The sequence below is a fragment of the Brassica oleracea genome, chromosome C3 (genome assembly GCF_000695525.1).
Source record: "Brassica oleracea var. oleracea cultivar TO1000 chromosome C3, BOL, whole genome shotgun sequence".
Taxonomy (NCBI): Eukaryota; Viridiplantae; Streptophyta; class Magnoliopsida; order Brassicales; family Brassicaceae; genus Brassica; species Brassica oleracea.
Window position 1 is genome coordinate 18,780,232 of NC_027750.1, and position 19,789 is coordinate 18,800,020.

At 36.9% G+C, this 19,789-nt stretch overlaps 3 protein-coding genes and 1 pseudogene across 11 annotated transcripts; all 4 read right to left on the reverse strand.

Annotated features, from left to right (window-relative positions):
• Positions 1-3,495: 3,495 nt before the first annotated feature.
• Positions 3,496-4,975, reverse strand: LOC106331596 (RNA polymerase II transcriptional coactivator KELP). The gene is made up of 3 exons (XM_013769986.1): positions 4,622-4,975; positions 4,439-4,544; positions 3,496-3,776 (listed from the first exon to the last, which is right to left on the reverse strand). Exons 1-3 carry the CDS (start codon positions 4,904-4,906, stop codon positions 3,685-3,687), a joined length of 483 nt encoding a protein of 160 aa, XP_013625440.1. The 5' UTR covers positions 4,907-4,975; the 3' UTR covers positions 3,496-3,684.
• Positions 4,976-7,145: 2,170 nt separating this feature from the next.
• LOC106335397 (uncharacterized protein At4g10930-like) lies at positions 7,146-13,384 on the reverse strand. 2 transcript variants are annotated; one of them, XM_013773913.1, is made up of 15 exons: positions 13,199-13,384; positions 13,047-13,112; positions 12,689-12,774; positions 12,452-12,542; positions 12,304-12,353; positions 12,013-12,082; positions 11,830-11,939; positions 11,365-11,430; positions 10,726-11,117; positions 10,545-10,598; positions 10,336-10,411; positions 9,204-10,224; positions 9,041-9,115; positions 7,677-8,699; positions 7,146-7,601 (listed from the first exon to the last, which is right to left on the reverse strand). In XM_013773913.1, exons 2-15 carry the CDS (start codon positions 13,107-13,109, stop codon positions 7,362-7,364), a joined length of 3,417 nt encoding a protein of 1,138 aa, XP_013629367.1. In that variant the 5' UTR covers positions 13,110-13,112; positions 13,199-13,384; the 3' UTR covers positions 7,146-7,361. The 2 variants fall into 2 exon arrangements, with proteins under 2 accessions (XP_013629367.1, XP_013629366.1); XM_013773912.1 differs by having other exon boundaries at positions 13,041-13,112.
• A 159-nt stretch (positions 13,385-13,543) lies between these two features.
• LOC106330034 lies at positions 13,544-15,137 on the reverse strand (annotated as a pseudogene).
• A 562-nt stretch (positions 15,138-15,699) lies between these two features.
• On the reverse strand, positions 15,700-17,699 carry LOC106329494. 8 transcript variants are annotated; one of them, XM_013768166.1, is made up of 7 exons: positions 17,590-17,699; positions 17,397-17,466; positions 17,253-17,317; positions 17,088-17,174; positions 16,843-16,985; positions 16,383-16,437; positions 15,700-16,179 (listed from the first exon to the last, which is right to left on the reverse strand). In XM_013768166.1, exons 2-7 carry the CDS (start codon positions 17,464-17,466, stop codon positions 15,964-15,966), a joined length of 636 nt encoding a protein of 211 aa, XP_013623620.1. In that variant the 5' UTR covers positions 17,590-17,699; the 3' UTR covers positions 15,700-15,963. The 8 variants fall into 8 exon arrangements, with proteins under 8 accessions (XP_013623620.1, XP_013623619.1, XP_013623618.1 ...); XM_013768165.1 differs by having other exon boundaries at positions 15,700-16,182; XM_013768164.1 differs by having other exon boundaries at positions 15,700-16,185.
• Positions 17,700-19,789: the final 2,090 nt, after the last annotated feature.

Consider the following 19,789-nt stretch of genomic DNA (forward strand, 5'->3'; position numbering starts at 1 on the left):
GGTTATTTCTGGTCTCAAGTTTAGTCTCTGATTTTTTGGTGGTTGTCTTCCATTCTCCCTCTCTCAAGTTGTTTCTTTTCTTTCCATGTTTTCCTTGGTATAGGTGTGCGGAGTTAGTCTTTTGGAGCTTTGGTCCCTTCTATCCAGAGCTTTGTAGTTTTTCAGTTGCATGTCGTATTGTATGTTCTTTTTTAGTCTGTGAGGTGTTTCTTTCTTTTTAGCTACTGGTTGTGATTCCGGTGTTTTAGGCATATATTTTCCTGCTTTTTGGTGGCTTTGGCCTTTCGATTATTATTCTCCCTTTGGCCTGCTTTCTTAGTTTATGTGTTGGTTGTCTAGTTTCTTATTCTTAATTTGATTATCTTATGATACTAATATTGAAATAAATATAATTTGTAAATGAAATAATAAAAATTAGTAAAAATAATAAAATGATGAAAAGTCTTGCTATTTTTAGGTGCGAATAAATTAAATATTTAAAATATATTTATATTATTTTATTTATTTCTTGAATTTTAGAGACCAATAAGTGTGAGAAGGATTATATAATACACAATTAGAAATTGATGGAGAAAATTGCAATAATATAAAAGAAAAAGAATTTAAATACAAAAAAAAATATGAGGACACATGTCAACAAACCCCCATTCCACATGTCATAAGAAGGGAAAAAACCAACTTTATATATAAAGATATATATATATTGCTAACAAACTAAGACCCTAATTTTATAAAGAAAATTTCCAAAAAAAATAAAAGACCATATGCAAATGCATCTTGAGCACTCTCCAAGAGCTGGCACTACACAATGAAACATTTCTCTTTCTTATGAGGTGTCTTCTTCATAGACCATGCTTTCTTTTATATATCATATCATAACTTCTCTCCAACTCTTCCAAATATATTTAAAACAATTTCTGTTTTTTAATGGAAAACTTCATATTTAAACCAAACTAGAGCTTGATCTGCGCGTCCGTGCGGATATTTATTTAAATTGATGTGTTTGTTGTAGATAAATGCTATTAGATTATTGTTGTATTATTATTGTAATTGAATATCGTTTTTTTTTATTATATACTATTCCATCTGTTTCGTGTCGTTAAAGGATTTTACACATGAATTAAGAATAAAAATAATGGTAAATATTGAAAATTTTGTTTAAGATATGCATTGGAAATGTAAAAAGATAGTAATAATGAAACAAAATTTAAAAGCTAAAATGATACTTAATATGAATCGCAAAGAGTATTTTGAAGAAAGTATTGATTGTTGTTTTGTATTGAATGTATTTTTAGCATGGATAAATGATTAGAAATACAATAAGTAATAAATTATTTTGTTTTCATTTATTTATCTTAATATTAGATTATACTTTTACCTTAATATAAAATTTTGAAATAATTAATTATATCTATATTATAAATGGACTACTTATTTTTGGACAAAAAATATATATTTTCAATGGAACTACCATAATTTATACGCAACCGATTTTAACTTTGTGGAAGTGTGGAAAGGAAGAATTACTTACGTAAAAAAAAGAGTATCTTTTGCGAGGAGGAACATGTTCGTTGTAAGATTCACTTAGTGGAAGTGTGGAACCTTTGAAGGAGTAATGCAACCTATCTCCAGACGCAGACCAGAACCAGGAAAATCTAGCCATCCTGTTTTTTGCAAAAAGAAGACCATATTACAGTATAGGAAACTACTTTGAGGAATTTTGCTTTTATCATGTGTAAAAATTTACGTGTAAAGCAAGAATAGAGAATGAGTGTAAAGTAATATTCCTTTTTAAAATATCTAAAATCGGTTGCGTATAAGTTATGGTAGTTCAAATATGGCTATAAACTATTAAATGTAATTATTTATGGAATCTTTTTCTTAATTGACTGTCTATTTTAAGGAAGATCTTGTTAAGATTGGAGTGTCCATCGATATTCAAATACATACCAATAGTTTGATTAAAAAAAGGGTCTAATTTCCGGTTTTGATTTTTTGTCTTTATTAAGCGGTTTTATTTCGATACCAAATTCGAGTATTTTTTGTCCTCTGTTTTTCTATCGATAGAGAAGTCCACAAGGAAATTACATATGGCGATGTTAAAGCCCCAATCAAACCCAACAACGAATACATTCAAACATAATGTTAAAAGTCCAATATAAGCCCAATTGAAGTAAAGATAAGGTTTGGCCACAACAGGTATTGACGAATTCACAATAACGATGCAGGAAGATCAATATCGTTGTAATTCTGACAGCCCCAGTAGCTCTTTGAACGCCTTTCTCCAGCTCCTCTCTTCAAGCAATTCATCTTCGAAATTGAATGATTCTTCATCTAACACCGGAAAGAAACACAATGAAAAGCTCACAATGATTTAGCAACAAAAGCTGGACTAAACCAAGAAGATTTTCAACAACTCAAATCTTAATTTCGATAGAGAGACTTTGTTTTTGTCCAAAAGAAAAAGAGAGACTTTGCTATAGCCTTTACTTACGCCAATCAAATAAGCAAAGATTTATAAACTCCCAAGAGAAAGTATTGAGCATTGATGATAGATAGAAGATTCAAAATCAAAGAAGAGTGTGAAACAGAGAGAGAAAAGAGAAAGACAAAAGAAATTAAACAGCTGATCAGATCAACATCTTAATATATAAAACAAAGAACCAATCCATTTGATCAGAAATAAACAAAAGAGTTTCTCTTTAGAGATAGATTTATTAAAAGCCAACACAATACGCAAACGCAAAATATAAGTCTGATTACCGGGAAGGAAAATCTGAGTTCGTGAGATATATAACAATCAAAAGTCAAAACTAAGAGGAGAGTTCGTAAAAAACAAAACGAAGAGGAGAAAGGAGATAAAACGAACTGTGTATAAGCCCAATGGCATATAATTGTAAATATTGAAGAAAATTCAGGGCTAAGTAAAAATGTAATTCCCTAAGATTAGATTTCAACTTGCTTAATGAAGAACGTAAATTCGTCTTCAAACATATATCTTTTTTTCCTTTTCTAAGCCCAACAAACCAACAACATCATAAAATCATGAATTCCAACATATTCTATCTTCATAGCACACATATGTGTTAGCTCACGTATTAGCTCATCTCAGCAAAGTGGATCTTTGTCACATACTTCTCTAGCGACAGCGAAGAGACTGCTTGATCAAATTCCTTTTCCGAGGGTTATTCTATTAATAAACCCATCGTGAACCGAAAAGCACTCGAATCAAACTCAAAATTTAGTTTCAAACTCAGTTTTTTTTTCAGTTCAGAGAGGTTCCCAAAACAATTTGGAAGAGTATTATATAAGTCGAAGTTGCAGCTCGTTGCCGCCAATAAATAAGAAAACTATTGAATACGTTGTTAAGCAAGGTACACTAAGCCCTAGAAGAGTTGGGCCGAAGATTCAAGGGGCGCCGTAAAGAAGAAACGGAATTTGGAAAGGGAAAGTGGTGATGGAAGAGTTGTAAACAATTCCTAAGAGAGTGGCTTTGTTGAAACGGTTAAACCGATATAGATACTAGTACCACTGAATACTGATGATAGTGGCTCGTTCGCCAGGTACCGTTAGAAAAACATTACGACCAACCGAAGAAAGAAAATAAGTTACATAGAGACAATAACATTTGCACCACAACAGACACTTGCATATGTTTCTGAAAGGAGGAGAATGACATGTTCTTCAGATACGCAATTCCATTTTCTTGACAGCATCTTCGATGGCTGGAATATTTTTCTTGAATGTTGACCATTGTTCGTCTGTTAAGCTTATTCCTGCATACATAATAATAAAATATTTATATATCAGAGACTGGGAATAGATCATGGCATATCCATTTTGGCTGCTTGAACACAGTTCACTAGTTTGTTATACTTTTCGAAGAGCGGATTGCGTGTGGTCTTAATGAGGATGACGATGAACCTCTCACAACATTAATCTTCCGGACGACTCCTATGGATTTTGACAAGGGTAGATGAGTTCCTTAACGACCATGACTATGTTGTTCCTAGGTTTATTTAGGGATGTTTTAATCAGCATGAGTGTGAACATCACCCAATACTATTCAGGAACATAGTCATGGTGTTTGAAGAAGTCATCTTCGGATACATTTGTTTATCTGTAAGCAGATTGTTGTTGTTGTGAGGTCCAACGTCATCCAAAACATGAAAGCTGCTAGTCATCCTCTTCAAAGGAAGACTAGAGTCAACTAAATTCAGCACCCTAAAGGGAGACTTCTGACTGAAGAATTTTTCAAGTTATATTATCCATAAAAGAAAAGAAAAGGAAAAAAATAGAAAACATGGTGAGCAGCCAACAAAATGGGTCTAAGCATTTTAGTATACTAAAAATGGAACTTAATACATCCAAAACAACAAGAACTCAAAGTAAATGATTTAATATAGTAAGATGTAAAAAGAGAGTGTAGTAGTAGTACCTTTAGAAGAAGGAAGCTCTTTGCCGTCTTTCTTGTAATACTCTCTGATGGAAACCAAACTCTTTCCCCTAAACTCCTGAATCGTCACTCTCCTCTTATCGGACAGCTACACAAAACCCATAAACAATTCATATGGTTTTGAATCAGAGTATGAGATTATTGCTTTTTCTAGTGACCCCTTACCCTGCAAATGATGAGATCGCCGTCATCGTCCAACTCTTTGTTTCCCTCCTTAGCTCTGTCTTCTTCTTCCTCTTCCTCTTCATGTTGTTGTTTCGACTCCACTTCTTCGAGGAACGACTTGACGATGCCGCGTACGAACGCCTTGTGAGATTTGTCAGAGAGATCGATGCCGAGTCTCTCCGAAGCGAGGTTACGGACCTTGAACTCTGTCATCTCCGTCATGTCCGATTCGTTCAGGATCTCTCGCACCGTTTCCTCGATCTTCACCTTGCTTTCTTCATCCATCTTTAGGGTTTGTTTTTGGCGGCGGCTTCTCTCTGAGTGTTCTGTCGTCTTGTTTTAAAACGGAGAGGTTAACCAAATCAGGTAATCGGAGATTTCTCCTCTTGTCCGGTTTGGTCCCGGTTCCAACGGTGCCGTTTCGATGATCCTACGTGGCAGCCGTTAGCTCACTCTACGTATAAGTTGAGTGAGCCCCCGATTCTTCAACCGGAGTCAGCTTTTTGACAATCTGCTTCGGTTAAGCATTTACTAGATTCAATACTTTGATGCAATTGATTTAATAAATAACCCAAAGACAAAACAATATTTGGTATACTCAAAAGATTCTGTTATTAGTTCAGTTTTCATTTTCTTGAAAATAAATTATAACGATACCAATATAAACCTAAATTTTAAACTAAAGTAGTCATCAAATTTCAACCCAAAATAACCAAATTTTTAATCAAAATTAACCAGAAAATCTAACTTCTTAGATAAAATTAAACGGAAACCAAAATCTTTTTAATTTGATAACATTTTCTTAACCAAACTAACCACATGCAAAACAAAATTTTTGTTCAGTTAGATTCAGCAATATTTTGTGCTTAACTAAACTAAACAAAAAAACGAATAAACTGAACCGACCTAGCCATTTGGACAGAACCCGCATCCTATTCGCAAATGTTTCACGAGCAGCTTACGTATCAGGTTATTTTTCTATGTTTTATTTTAACTATTTCTCTTCCCATAAAGTCCTTCTGGTGGACAATTAAAACTAACCGAACTAGAAGGTAGAAAGTAGTTTAGTTTCATACTTTTTTTTGATATACTATTAGTATATTATTTTACCCTTCCATTTTTGTTCTGTTATTTTTTTGTTGCTGAAATATATATAGCTAATTTATTTGATATAATAAATTGTAACTTTTTATTCTCTATATTATTACATCCAATTTGATATATATATTTTTAATTTTGATATTATATTAAAAATATATGTATTTGAAACTTGTAGACGTGGCCAAGATTTGTGGTCAAGGGTCAAGTAGTTTTATGGTTATATATGTTTGATTTGAATTGATTGATAGATGTGAACGCATAAAACTGGTCAAGCAATATGAAATTTTTGAACAGTGGTAGTAGTGATAGTGTAGGTTATGGAGACGTGGATCTGATGGTTAGAGGATAGGAGCTTCGAAAAGGTGAGATGTGGTCATGAATAGCAGATGAAAATGATCAAGGGTGATGTGGTCATGGATCGTCTTTCAGGATTTTTATACGGCGGTCTCCGCTGTTCTGCGACGAAAGGGGATCTCCGTCAATCACTACCAGAGGTTTAGAATTAAATTGGAAGAGGTAGGCTCAGATTCGTCGTATCTTAAAAAAGATCAGACAGCTTTGTTGAAATCCAATTAAGAATTTTTGATTTTCATATTTTGATGGTGGTGAAGGTGAGAATCTATGGTTTTGGGGTTCGTGTGAAAGAGAAGCTTTCGGGTGAAAGAGGTGTGGTCTCGAGAAAGTGATGCGTTTTTTAAGTTTTTTAACGTGTAACTAAGATACCAACGAAATATTACTTTTTATGTTTTTTAATGAGTAACCAAACTGAAAGTATGTCAAACGTGTTATATGTCCAAGGAAAAGTATGTTCACACGTAAATTTTTCATGTTTCTTTTTTTTTTTTTTTTTTGTAACTTGGCTTTCATATTAAAGACTAAAAGAAATAAAGAGATACAACCTAAAGCGGCTTTAGTGTTAGGTCTATGGGTCATGCCCAGTGATAAACAGAACACACATATTTTAGAACTAAGTTGGACTGCTGAAGGTAAAGAGGAGGCCCATTAGCCATTCAGTTGAGGAAGAACCGATCACTTTCTATGAGCGGAGAAACTATAGTTGAGACATCGCCGATGAAGCTCGACCATTTGTTTCTCTGAAGGTCTGGATCCTGTTGTGTATCTGCCTGTCAAGCAAGGAGATCAGCGTATCTGAAGAACGGAAAGTTTGTTGATGGAGTCTTGTGTTTCTTCATTCCACAACCAGTAGGTTGTAGCTTGGAAGGCCAGGATAGTTAAACGTCTCAAGTCTTTGTTACCACCGAGCGATTGAAGTCGAGCGAGCGATTGAAGTTGATTGATTGTGGAGTCCCAATCAGTTGAAGGTTGAAGCTGACATACATCTGTTCGCCACCGCGAACCACACCAAGCGACTATAAGCGCAATTTTTCATGTTTCACTATATGAAATACCATAAGTTCTAAACTGACAAATGAGAATAATCTCTTCCATGTAATATAACTTCCCATCTTCAAATTTTTCTTTTTCCATAACTGCGTTCTAATGCAATGGCCTGTTGAGAGAGGACATAATCTCCAAAACTCGTGGAGAAGACAAAAGATGGATAACTTAAATTTATATACTGTTTTTAAGACTGAACTAGCTGTTTCCTTCGTCATCTTATTTACGCATCTGCTGCTTGTCACTTGCACTTGTCCTTGTGGTGAGCTCCGGTGGACGAAGAAGCGGCGGTTTCAACATATTGCTCGGCGAGTTTCTTAATTTTGTCGCCTTCCTTGATCAAGAAGTTAGCACTCTTGGCTTTGCTATGATACTTCATCACTTTCTCTCTGGTTTTCGTCACTGCCCACCTGTATTGATCCACGTTTATCACTCCGCTCTTACACAGTGGTCTGATATGTTCTTTGATGTATGCTTCAACCTATAAAAGAACAAAAGGAGAGAACTGTCGGGAAATGGGCGATTTTGACATAAGAAATTTAATAGCTTTTATTACCTTCTTGATGATGGAGTCACTGAACCCATCAGCTTTGCTTTTCTCTTCTTTAGACGGCTTCTCGCTTGGATTACAGTTTGGGATCCTTGTGGGAAGTTTCTTCTCTTGAATGGAAGTCTTCTCGAAGTTTGAAGCAATGAACTCCCTGTGCGTGTTGCTCTCACACTCTGAATCAGGTGCTTTAGCTTGAAGACCGTTATCAGCAGATCCTTCAGTGAGAGGTTTCTCAACTAGTTTCTCTGTACCAGGTCCGTAGAGTTCTTCACATTCAGCTAAAGAAAGGATCTCACCTCCCTCTCCTTCTCCCTCGCCCTCAGCTTCAGGTACAGGCTCCATAGGAACAAAGCTCTTCCCATCTTCTTCACCTTTTGTTGTCCCTTCCTGGTTTATTGTTGTTTCTTCATTCCCCAAGACCTTAGATTGTTTTAGAACTTTCTCAGGTTGAACAGTGGATAAAACTACCTTCACCTTAGTCAAACCTTCATCCTGATGTGCTTCTGAAGCTTTTGTAGCCTTGGAAGCACCAATGTAGTCTTCGTCATCCAACTCATACTCAAAATCCCCAAAGATGTCTGTATCAGGAACTGAACCAGTGTCCAGTACATTATCTGGGCCTACTACCTCCCTAGCTTTGTCCAGAGAACTGTCTTCTTTATCTGGAGGAACTTCTGATGAACGGTTCGGGCTGTTTGGTGGTGAATCAACGAGACCTGCTGCTTTGAGCGCTTGAAGGACAGCTAAATCATCTGAATCTTTATCATCGACATGTTCTATTCCGTTATTAGACAGTGGTGGTGAAGTAGTTGGTTCTACAGCCTTATTGTCCATCGCTTTGCTCTCTGAATGGTGCAGTATTTCTTGGGAGCATAGATTCAGATACACAACCTTGCTACTTGATTTGTCAGCGATCACTTTCTCGATATTTATAGCATCTGCAACGGCTAGTTCTGTTGCTGCACTTCTTCGAACTTCCAGAAGATTTTCTTTCTTCAATAAATGTTCTGTCAGCCGGTATAATTGTGCCTGCAGCAAGAGTGATTGGCTTATGAACAAAAACAAGCACATAGAGTGATTGGCTAGCTATTTCACCAGTTTTTTTTCTTTCAAATCAACAACAAATAACCGTGTACACATGGCACTCATTAAGCTATAGACAAGCATGAAATCTTGTATTGTAGACCTCCTCTACAAGTGAAACATGTGCTAATAGCTCAAGCCTATTCTGCTATCAAACCCAGAGCTAAAAGAATATCAAAAGCCAGTGAGTTCCCCTTCAATATCTAGAACCAGGTAACTTATTATGAGCCTAGAACTAAACAATACCACGAAGAATTAGAAACTGAAGTAAAAAGCTATTCAAGTACCTGTCTAACTGCAACAGGAACTTTATTATGGCGACTGGTCGCAAGGTTTGGCCTCATATCAGCTGGAAGTTGAGCCTGACAGCAATCGTAGAAACAAACAAGCAACAATTTCAAAACAACAGATATGTAAAAGCTGACAAAGCAAGGGCCGAGAATCACACACCAACAATGGATAATTCCCTTTGAGCTCAGGAGAGCCTTCTTTATCTTCGCTTGAGTTGCTGCCTGCTAAAGCTTTCTTTCTTGCAAGAACCTGCAATGCCCATTTCCTTTTGTCTTTCTTCAGCTCATCCGGATTCTCAAAAATAGGCGGTTTGCTTCCCGAGTTTATTTTTGATCCAGCAGCATTTGAGTTGTTCCCTTTGACATCACTGCTCTTTGGTAAGGTCTTGTCCATTCCTGTTTCTTTCGATCCCACAAGAGGTTTGATATCATGATTTCTCGGGAACACAGAGGTATCTGCCAAATATAATCTGGAGAGAATAGGATTTGAAGCCTGTGGGGCTTCAGCTGAAACATTTTTCTCGGTATCAGCTGGATTTTTCTTCAGGAGGCTAAGAACAGACTTCAGAGTCTCAATTTTCTCAGGCTTTCCAGCTTTCATGCACCGATGCTTCCAGAACTCAACTTCACAGTCCCGATGCCATGCACTTTTCCGCTTCCCATTTGTATCTGCATAAACTTTCTTAGTGAGATTCTCTCGGACTTTTCCTTTCTGCAGCATCAATTTCTTTGCCTTCAATGCCAGAGCCGGAATTTTTCTAGGTGCTTCATCCGTTTTGGAACCTGCCACAGCAGCTCTGAAGGCGGCCAAGAGTTTTGGATCAAACTGGTCTTTTCTGATGTCTTCCATTGATTTGTTACGAACGGCCTCTCTTATTTCTTTCCTTAGTTTCTCAACCAGAACCAATGACTCTTTATCATCTTCCGGTGTCTTCTTAATCTTCTTTACCCTCAAACCAACAGCATTCTCTCCTTCTGAAGACTTATCCGTAGTATTTGGAAGCGTGGGTTTCTTTTTACTCCCAAATCCTTTAACAATGCTGAATATATCAACAGTTGTATTGTTTGAAGGGGATCTGCTCTCGTGCTGAATGGTAGCTTTTTTTTCCATTTCCTCTAGCTTTGGTTTAACGAGACGTTCTGCAATCTCTGCCTTGATTTTCGAATTGTCATCATCACGGCTGGTAAAGAAATGGCACAAAGAAATGACACACGCTCAAACATTTGACACCAATCAGAGTAAAGAGGGAATGATGGTACCAAGAAAAGAAGATTTCGTCTGTGAAACTGACCTGCAATCTGAATGTTTTCTCTTTAAGCTGACAACACTAGCAACATCTGAGTTGGAAAAGGCTGCACTAGAAAGAGCTGGCAAACACAATACATCATGTTGGACCATGTTAGACTATGCAGATGTAGGTAATGATCCATTTGCATTTAGCCATAAAAATGAAAGAAAGCAGAAGATAAGCATGACAACAAAGGAAAGTATGTTTCTTACATTTCTCAACATTGACCGGTAGACACTCCTTTTCTTCAAGTCCTATAACAGGGTCTACAGTTGCACAGAAGGCAAAAACATCACGCCCAGAAGCAACAAGGGACAAAGCACATTGAGAATCTATACGTGACAAGAACGCACAACTAAGGCTCAGAGAACTTTGTATTAATAACCAATATACCTGCTCTAATCTCCATCTGTGCAGCAAACAACGGCTGATTTGACTCAAGTGGTAATTCAGATGATAATTGATGTGGTAAGGACTGCATGAGCTCCGATTTTCCTGGGACTTGCTCCGTATTTTCCTTCCTACCCGAGTTATCAGGATCTCCGTACACCGTAGCTTGAACTAACGATGCAGTGGTATCACTTGGTTTCATAGGCCATTCGTCTCCTTTGACTGTTGATACGACAAGAGCTGTCTCGCCATCATCAGCAACTGTGACTGAAAAATTTCCAGAATAAATTGCCTCGACTGAGCATCCGTTATTTGTGCTTTCAGGAATCTCCAGGGACTTTGTTGTCTCCATTGGTGAAGCATCAGATTCGAGTGGTTTTTCACTTGAGAGACACCTGTTCACACACAAAGGACGAGAGACTATGACAAGATAGCTGAAAAATATAGAGAAAGGGGATAATATGGTTAACTGTATCTTTTCTAGTTAAGGAAATCAGTGAAAGGCTCGATGCTCTCCCATAAAACTATGTCTACCTAATCGGCTAATACTAACAAAGACAATTAAATGAACGCCGCATTGGTGAAATAAATCGAATCATATTTTATGCAATCATCTATAGTCATTATATGAATGGAACCTACCTCGGACATACCCAAGTATCCTCTGATGCGATTTCCAGATCAAAACCCACACAAACAGCATGATACCTGTAAAGACATAGAGGAAGCAAACAATTAGAAGGTAGCTTTTATGATCAAATTATAAGACCAGAAAAGAATGCTCTAAAGATGAACAATCTAGAGCAATAGAAAGTAAGTACATGGACGTGCAAGATTACAAAGACCAGTATACATATCATATAATAAACTTCCTTCTTGCGATGGTGATCGCTAAAAACCGGTAGGGAAACTAAGCTATTAACACAATAATCTTTATCTAAAAGCACAGAAGACACAAACATTATCTGGCACGGTAACAACTTAGATAGCACCAGGAGTTCACCAGACAAAGAACTTCAGTTACCCAACAAAGGAGGTAAAAGAACCAAGATGACAGATTACACATAAGAAACAGGCCATGAATAAGGTTCAACAGGCAATAGTTACCATGTGTCACAAGAATCACAAGCAATTGATGTATCGAGGTTGGAATCCCCTCCAATGTAATTGAAAGTGTTACGGATCTTGCAGAGATCTCCATCTAAACAGATAACTGCCTACAAAATGATTAGGAAAGGTAATCAACGTAGTTTGTAGTGACTTGGAAAAGGCATATATGACAATACTTACATTTTCGTCAATGTAGTGTGACGGAGAAGAGAGGGCGTCAGTGTCCTCCTCAACGCACCAATCTTCATCCCTACATGTATATGATAGTTACGCTTAACGTCAGCAGATTACAGCAGTTTTTCAGCATTACAGTAATCTATAGTAAGAAGATTTCCATTTTGAACTTTTCAATCACTTGATCATGTTATGTCATTTAGTATACATGATAAGCCACTCAACAAAGACACCAGGTTAGATCGTTGAGGAAAGTAAAGTTCTTCAGCGAGGAAAAGAGAAGCATGAAAATAGTACCCAGATAGCGAAACCTCATCAACCTTGCTGCTTTCCCCAAAATCATTCACCTTCACAGTCAAACAAACAAAAACATATCAGCTAACTCCACTTACAAAAACGATGAGAAATGTTGGAGACTGAAAGAAAGAGATATTAGACTACTTACAGGGACACATGTAATCAGCTGAAACTCTCTCTGACAGAGAGGGCAGAGGTTCATGATCGAAGACCAATTATCAATGCATTCAAAGCAGAACCTGAAGATTTATCAAACACAGACAAAAATTATCAGTCTCATGCTGCTTGAGACAGAGTGCACTAGCACACAAAGCAGTGAGGTGAGGAAGCTGTAAGGAGGACTCAAAGAAAACATAGAGCTAAAGGGAAAGAAGCTATTGTTTACCAGTGCTGACAACAATCAAGAAGGCCTCTATCAACAATGATGTCCATGCAAATCCCACACCTTTCCCCTTCAAATCCAGCCATATCCTGTTCACAAAAACAAACTAAAAAATCAAAACTAATGCACAAACACACTTTTACACAAAACCTCATCCTTGAGAGTAAGAAAACGTGACACGAATAAAATAAAATCCTTTACACAGCGGTTAATGTTCATGATTATAACTCTGAAGCCACATATACAAGTGTTTGCAGCTCCAAGTTTAAGCTCCAGGTTCAAAAGATTAAAAAAAAAAAAAAGTGGACCCAATGATTAGGTCAACAAAAATAAGCACAGAAAGGTCCAAGTTTACGCTAACATTATGTCCAACTTCAGCAGCTTCGTCTTCAAGCAAGTTCCCAGCGTCGAAATCGAGCTCCATTTTCTGGAAACACAAGAAAAAAAAAGAAAAACCCAGACGAAGTGATCAAAGATGAAATCGATTTCCTCCGACGAGAAGAATCCACCTACCTCGGATCAGACACTACGAAACCTAAGAGAAAAATCTCCAGAAACCCACCCCAGGATGATATTAAAATATCTTCCGACGAAATTGATGAAAAAGGTTAAGTTTTTTCCTCTCGCCAAGGGCAAAACGGGAAAGAGGTGTGAAATTTCACGGAGGGAGAAGATGACGTCACCTCCTAGGCCCAATACAGACTTTTGAGGGTTAAGAAGGGAAATAAATGAAACTACGTCTTCATTTATTTATTTTTTTTGGGAACGCCTCGCTGAAGAATAAAAATTTCCATTTATACAACGAAAGAAACACGTGCTTTATTCACCTTTCTGGGTCGACTAGTCTAACTTTCTGATTCATGTACGTGAACTCACAAATAAATTGAGCCCAGCGTTGTATAACTTGAATTCGATCGACATCACTTCACCTATTTTCTTCTCAGCCCCGTATGTTCCGTTCCTTTTAAATCCAAAAGGCCCCTGCAAATTTTCTTTATTTCGAAATCAACCCCATAGTGGAAAGAAACTATATGATATACAATGGGCATTTACAACATGTTTTTATATGTGCATTTTTTGACTTTTTCTTCTTTCAACTTTCAAGCATGGAGCATTTTTTTCTAGGTTACTCGGGTAACACATGTCTAAGTGCCGACCATTCCATACATTGTCGGCGAGGATGGCGTTAACGGCGTCTGTAGGATGAAACTGGTCCCACCATAGATATCCCGCGGCGTCGGAGCAAGCCATCTCAGGCGAGATGCACGGAAACTATCCCTTGTACGGTTGTACCTCCCTAGCCCACAAACACGCACACGACTAAGATTAAACTACATTCTGAGAAGCCTCTTTCACATTTAGAGAGTTCCAACATGATCAGCAAGCTCCATAGAGGCTACGGATACTCCGTTCTATATATATGGAAGCTTCTCAAGTGGATTATAATGATATTTTGTTAGCAATCAAAGTTTTTTTTTCTGAATTAAGAATTGAGATGGAAGTGTTGTCTTTGTTGCTTACCATAGAGTTGGTGGTTCTTGAGGCTATCCATAGCGGTTTCAAACACGTCATACGCCTCGAAGCTCATGGTTAAGCTGATCGACAGTGTATCTATCTCATGACGAAGTTGGACTCAATGATCATGCTGTTCACATCTTCTGCTCACTCTCAATTATGGCTTATGTATTTCTGCAAGTAGTACGGTGCACATTCAATGGGTGGCAACCCCATCACCACCATCCTTCTCACTTTAACATTGTACAAGGTCTGTGAAACAAACATAATACTTATCTTATTCGTGGTGATCAAATGATGATATAATACTCAATGATGAAGAAAACATATATAGCTCAGTGATATTTAGGGGCATCAATAGGCAGCCTAAAGAGCTTTCAGATAGCATTCAGAGATCCAAAATAGAACAAGGGTTTAGGTTTGGTCTTTATATATAGGCGACTTGTTGTGTAATAATCAGTATAAAAGCTTTCATTTTTACGGACTTGGAATCGTACTTGTTTATCCCTGTGTACTACTACTACCACCAAGAGCAGATATATAAAAACATAGAAATGAGCTCTTAACCTTGAGCTCCTGTTTCATATTAGAAGCCAAGAAGTGATTAAAAAGCCAGGGAGAGTAGAGACTCTGCACGTTGGAGATGTTTCTTATGTAGAAATGGATGCAGTCATCATTCACTCCAATGGATAAATAGAAAACCGATTTCAGAGACCAGACGATTCGAAGCTTCCTCCCCAACGCTCAGTCTCATCTGCTGGAACGTATCAACAAACTGCTCAACCTACATCGCAAACGAAACCCCCTGCAACGCAAGAACTCCTCCTCACATGGTACTCAGAAAAACGAACTAAAACAAGAGTCGTACCAGTTCAGATCCACTAGACAAGATGATACTAGCACCAGCTGATGCAAAGTGATGATCGGTGATCGTCATTCTCTAACGAGAGAGAGAGAGCGGGAAAACGCGAGTGGCTTTGCAAGCTTTACAGAGGTCCAAAACGCCGTCGTATTATTAATCAGCTTACAAAGTTGACAAACTGAACCGGCTAAACCGGAACGAAAAGTTAAATTCCCGTTAGAAATATCAAGTTTTGGTCTCTCAAATATCTGATCATCTCTCTCCACCATTGGTGGTGAATCTCATGAGCTTCTTATAAATTCCATCAAGTTTTTTTCAATCTGTTTCAATACAATGATTACAGAGTGAAAAGAACGAAGAGAAGTGGTTCTCTCGTCCTCTCTAAGCAGTCTCCTCTTGCAAATGCAAAACATTCACCAACACAGGATGAGCATCTTCTGCAACTTCAGAGAAATCAATGAAGATGTTTTTTTTAACAAGACTTCAGTTTCTAGGCTTTGGTTCGGTAACTACCAGCATTCCTTGTTATCATCAAAGCTTTACAGCTTGAGGCGCTTCTATAGTGTTAATTGGATTAACCGGGGATTAATAATTGAACTTAGTTAACTATTTTGATGTGCCAATCAAAGCTTACAAATACTACAAGGGGAAATCTTTCATTTCATGTGATTACATTTCTGTGCAAGCTTCCCAATCAAGAAAGAGATGAGAGGGCAAACTGGTCAATGTCCATATCTCTCCCTGACCAAAAGAACACACCAATTACAACCAAAGATTCAATATTTCCTCTTCTGCTAGTCTCCAAGAAGAGAGATTCATAAATGAATGTCGTACACTTCATAAATTGAATCCAAACCAAACTGCATTAATAGTAACGCCATTGTTCTGTGGATCACATAAATCAGTTGGGGAATCTTGCGGCTCTTCTTCCCCAGGGACGTTGTTGCTGCTGCTGCTGGTACTGCAGTCCAACACCATTGTTGCCTACATTGCTTCCCTTTTCTGCAAACCTTCTCATCCTCTCTTCTTTCATGTTTGCAAACCGAGAGTCCAGCGTCTGAGGCCCTTGCCTCTGCCCTCCTCCATTTGCTTGCTTCTGCTCTATCTTCTCCCATTGCTGCTGCAGCATTATGTTTGCAGATCAAGATCAATTCATTATTTTGATATGGATATGCCAATAAGTCATCATAATTCTCATATAATAACACACACAGGATACACATATTGGATCTGTTCACTACTCATGCATGGTTGGTTGGTCGTTTCCACGCTAACTGAATAGCAAAAAGGTGATCTAAGATATAGATATAAATAATTTACCTTGGCGACAAACCCTCTTGGTGCAGATCCATACTGAGCTGGTGGAGTAATGAACCTGCACAAAAGAAAAACGGCTGAATAACTGGAAAAGCTTTGCAGGGGGATCAATCAATAGATCAACCTTCTGATACCGTGTTCTTGGTAACAGATTATTAACAGATGAGCAAAGTCTTTGGTCAATGAGCCTGAACCCCTTCAGTTACCTCAAATCTAATAAGTACCACCAACACACTAATCTCTGACTACTCCTCCAATCCAAATACCCCCTTAGACTCAACTGCATGATTTTGAATAGCTATTTTGAACACCATCTATCACCCAGCAAGGAGTTACGAAACATAAGTACACAAACCCGATGGTAAGGAGCTTATAAGCCTCTCACCTCAGAGAAAGTAGAATAGCATAGAGGGAGCCCATGTTATTAAGCAAATTGATCAGAGAATTATCAAGCAGTCTAGACCTTGATTGATTCGTATTAGCCATCCTTCCAGCGTTAATAGGTCTACCACGGATTGGAGCACCAGAAGCAACATTACGAGCAACAGCTGTTGTAACAGGAAAGTGGTTTCCTTGGAAATTAGACCTTCTCTTTGCAAAAGCACCCTGAAAATTACGATATAAAGTCAGAACATAAACACAAAGCAAATGACAAGACAAAGAAGCTAACGACAACAACAAATTGAAACAACAATACTAAGTACTAACCTGTCTAACATCAGACCGTGAGTCCATATAACGCTGAGCTTTTACCGTACTGTTTTTGGCCGCACCATTAAACTTCTCCTTTTTATTCTGCGGCCTCAAAAACAACAATCAGTGGTTCAATAAAGAGACATCACCATTGGTATTGAGAAGCTTAAGACTGCTTACGGATGCTCTCAGTTTCTTGCCTTTATTGACATTGGTGTTGCTCTTTGACATCTTGATAATAGCATCTACACGAATGATACATGCATCTTTGTATGATGAGCTTACGAAGAAAAATTAAAGATAAAAGAAAACACACACACACACCTAAAGACATGTCCATTTTCTTCTCGGTGAGAGCAACGGTCTCCGTAGTAATAGGCTTTTCAGTCGCCATCTGCAAAAACAGAACATCGGAGATGGAACACAAATTAAACCAAACGAGAAAAGAAACCCAAGTTTTCCCAATCAAATTGACGGATTCACGAACCAATTGACTTGTGAGTTGAGAAATCGTTACCGATTTAAGGGAAGTTGACCGTCTCAGTGAGAGAAAAGGAAATGCTCTTTTTTTTTATCCGACGACGAGTGAAACCAGAGATTACTGAGTCAACTCGCTAGTACCTTTTAGGCAGAAACAGTAAATCTATTTGAACCGGTTATTGTTACGACTTACGATGCCTAAAGGTTTCTGTCTCTGTATACGTGTCATATTATCATTGGATAAAAGATCTATAGGCCATATCAAGATGATTATATATATTTTCCGTTTTCAGTCAAAGTAATCTATACTATATTGTGAATCCTTTCACACATTTATCAAATTTCCTAATCCGAAAACAAAATATGCGACGTTTTAAAATCTTTTCTCTCTCTCATAGAGCATCTAAAGAAAACTTTATAACTTCGAATATATAATTTTTTTGCTTTATAAAATTTTGAATTTTGAAAAATAAAATTTCATATTTAAAGTTTTACTACTCAACTTCAAATCTGAAATTATCTTTCTATTTACATTTTGGTCCTTTCAATTAGCTTCAGTTCTTTTCTTTTTCCCGAACTTGTGTTTTCCGTATCTCTTATGGTTCATTTGTCCAATCTCTGTGTACGTTTACTCAAATTTTGGTTCCAGTTTTTTTGTGGGTTCTCTCTAAAATTCTGGTTTTGAGAATAATAATGGCTTTTGATGAAAATACCTGCACTCCAGTTCTTTAAACACGGACATTATTTGATTCTCAATACATGTTTATTGAAAAAAGATAGCAGGACCCGAGAATTCAGATTTAGGCCTTGATTGGTAGAACAGTAGCAATAAACATCATAAGCAGTATGCAGCAGAAGCTGCATGCTATATTAACTAGGGGCGCAAACGCGGAGTTGTAGACATATTTCTTGTTTCATCTCAATATTTGTTAGGATTATTGTAGCTGTGAATTTTGCGTTTTGGATTGATCATTGTTTTTTATGTTTTTTATTGTTATAGGGTTAGAGTTGTGATGATGTACTGTGTATGCACTGTTCTCCACTCATGAAGGACTAAACTGTGTTAGTAATGTGATTGATATAGTTCGTGTTGTTGTTTGATGTGTCACTGAGACTTATTGTTTGTTTGTCTTTTTAATTTGTTACTTGTACTGTTGAGATTACATAAATTATATTAAGTTTGTTGAGAGTACCTTTTGTTTCTGGATATTTTTTTCTTCAGTTTAGTTGTGTAAGTTGTGTGTATTAAGTAATAATTTTTTTTATTCTTATTATGTTGGTTATATTTTTTTTACTTTTAAACTTGTTGTTTTTACCGGACTTTTAAAACAAATATATGAAGACTTGTAGAAATAACTATAAAATGAGTGATAATTAGTATTTGGGTCTTAATGGGTTTTAAACGAATATATGTATTTCTCATAAGAAGACTGACATGTTGACATTGAGCATATAAGCTATTTTTATAAGACAAGAGGAGTGAGCAGGAGGAGATGTTGTTGCCGCATTTTTGTCTGTTGAGATTGTCTCTTATATCTCCTGGTGTGTTTGTGTTTGTTTCTCTTTTATTTGATGAGTAATATGTAAATAAAAATCATTGGTAGTTGTATTTATCAGAGTTTGTAACTTACTCTGCTTTTTTGTTTAGGTAATTCCACTGATCTTAGTTGTCGTCTTCATCTTTTTCGTAAGCATATGTGAAAGTAAGTTTGTAAATTGTTAAATATTTGGCCGTGTATTTTATATTTGTTTAGCTGGCTCAATGTATGTGTCGTAGAGTTTTAGTTGAGTTGATTGGTTTGGTATATTTGTTTTGAAGTTTATTTATAAGATTAGACAAAAAGAGAGGTGATTATTAATGATTTGTCTTTTTTGAGATTCTAATTTTTTGTGTTTTGATTGCTTGGGTTATTGTGGTTTCTTTTAAACAGTAAAATAAAGATTTGTATAAAATTAGATTGATAAATAAGAGAGATAAATATACGACCACAAATCTTGGGTATGAAATATTTTTGATTATTGATGTTAGCACAATATAGACAGTAATATAAAGGGAATTATGTGTTGATTGTTTCTTACGGATCGATGAGGAGTCAGATAACGATTCGAGTTGTTTCTTTGGTGAGGCCAGAGCCCTGGACAGAACGGATTTTTCCAACCACATCTATGAGTTTAAATATCAGTTATGATATCAAAACATAATATAAACTCAGTTACAATATGATAATATATCTGAG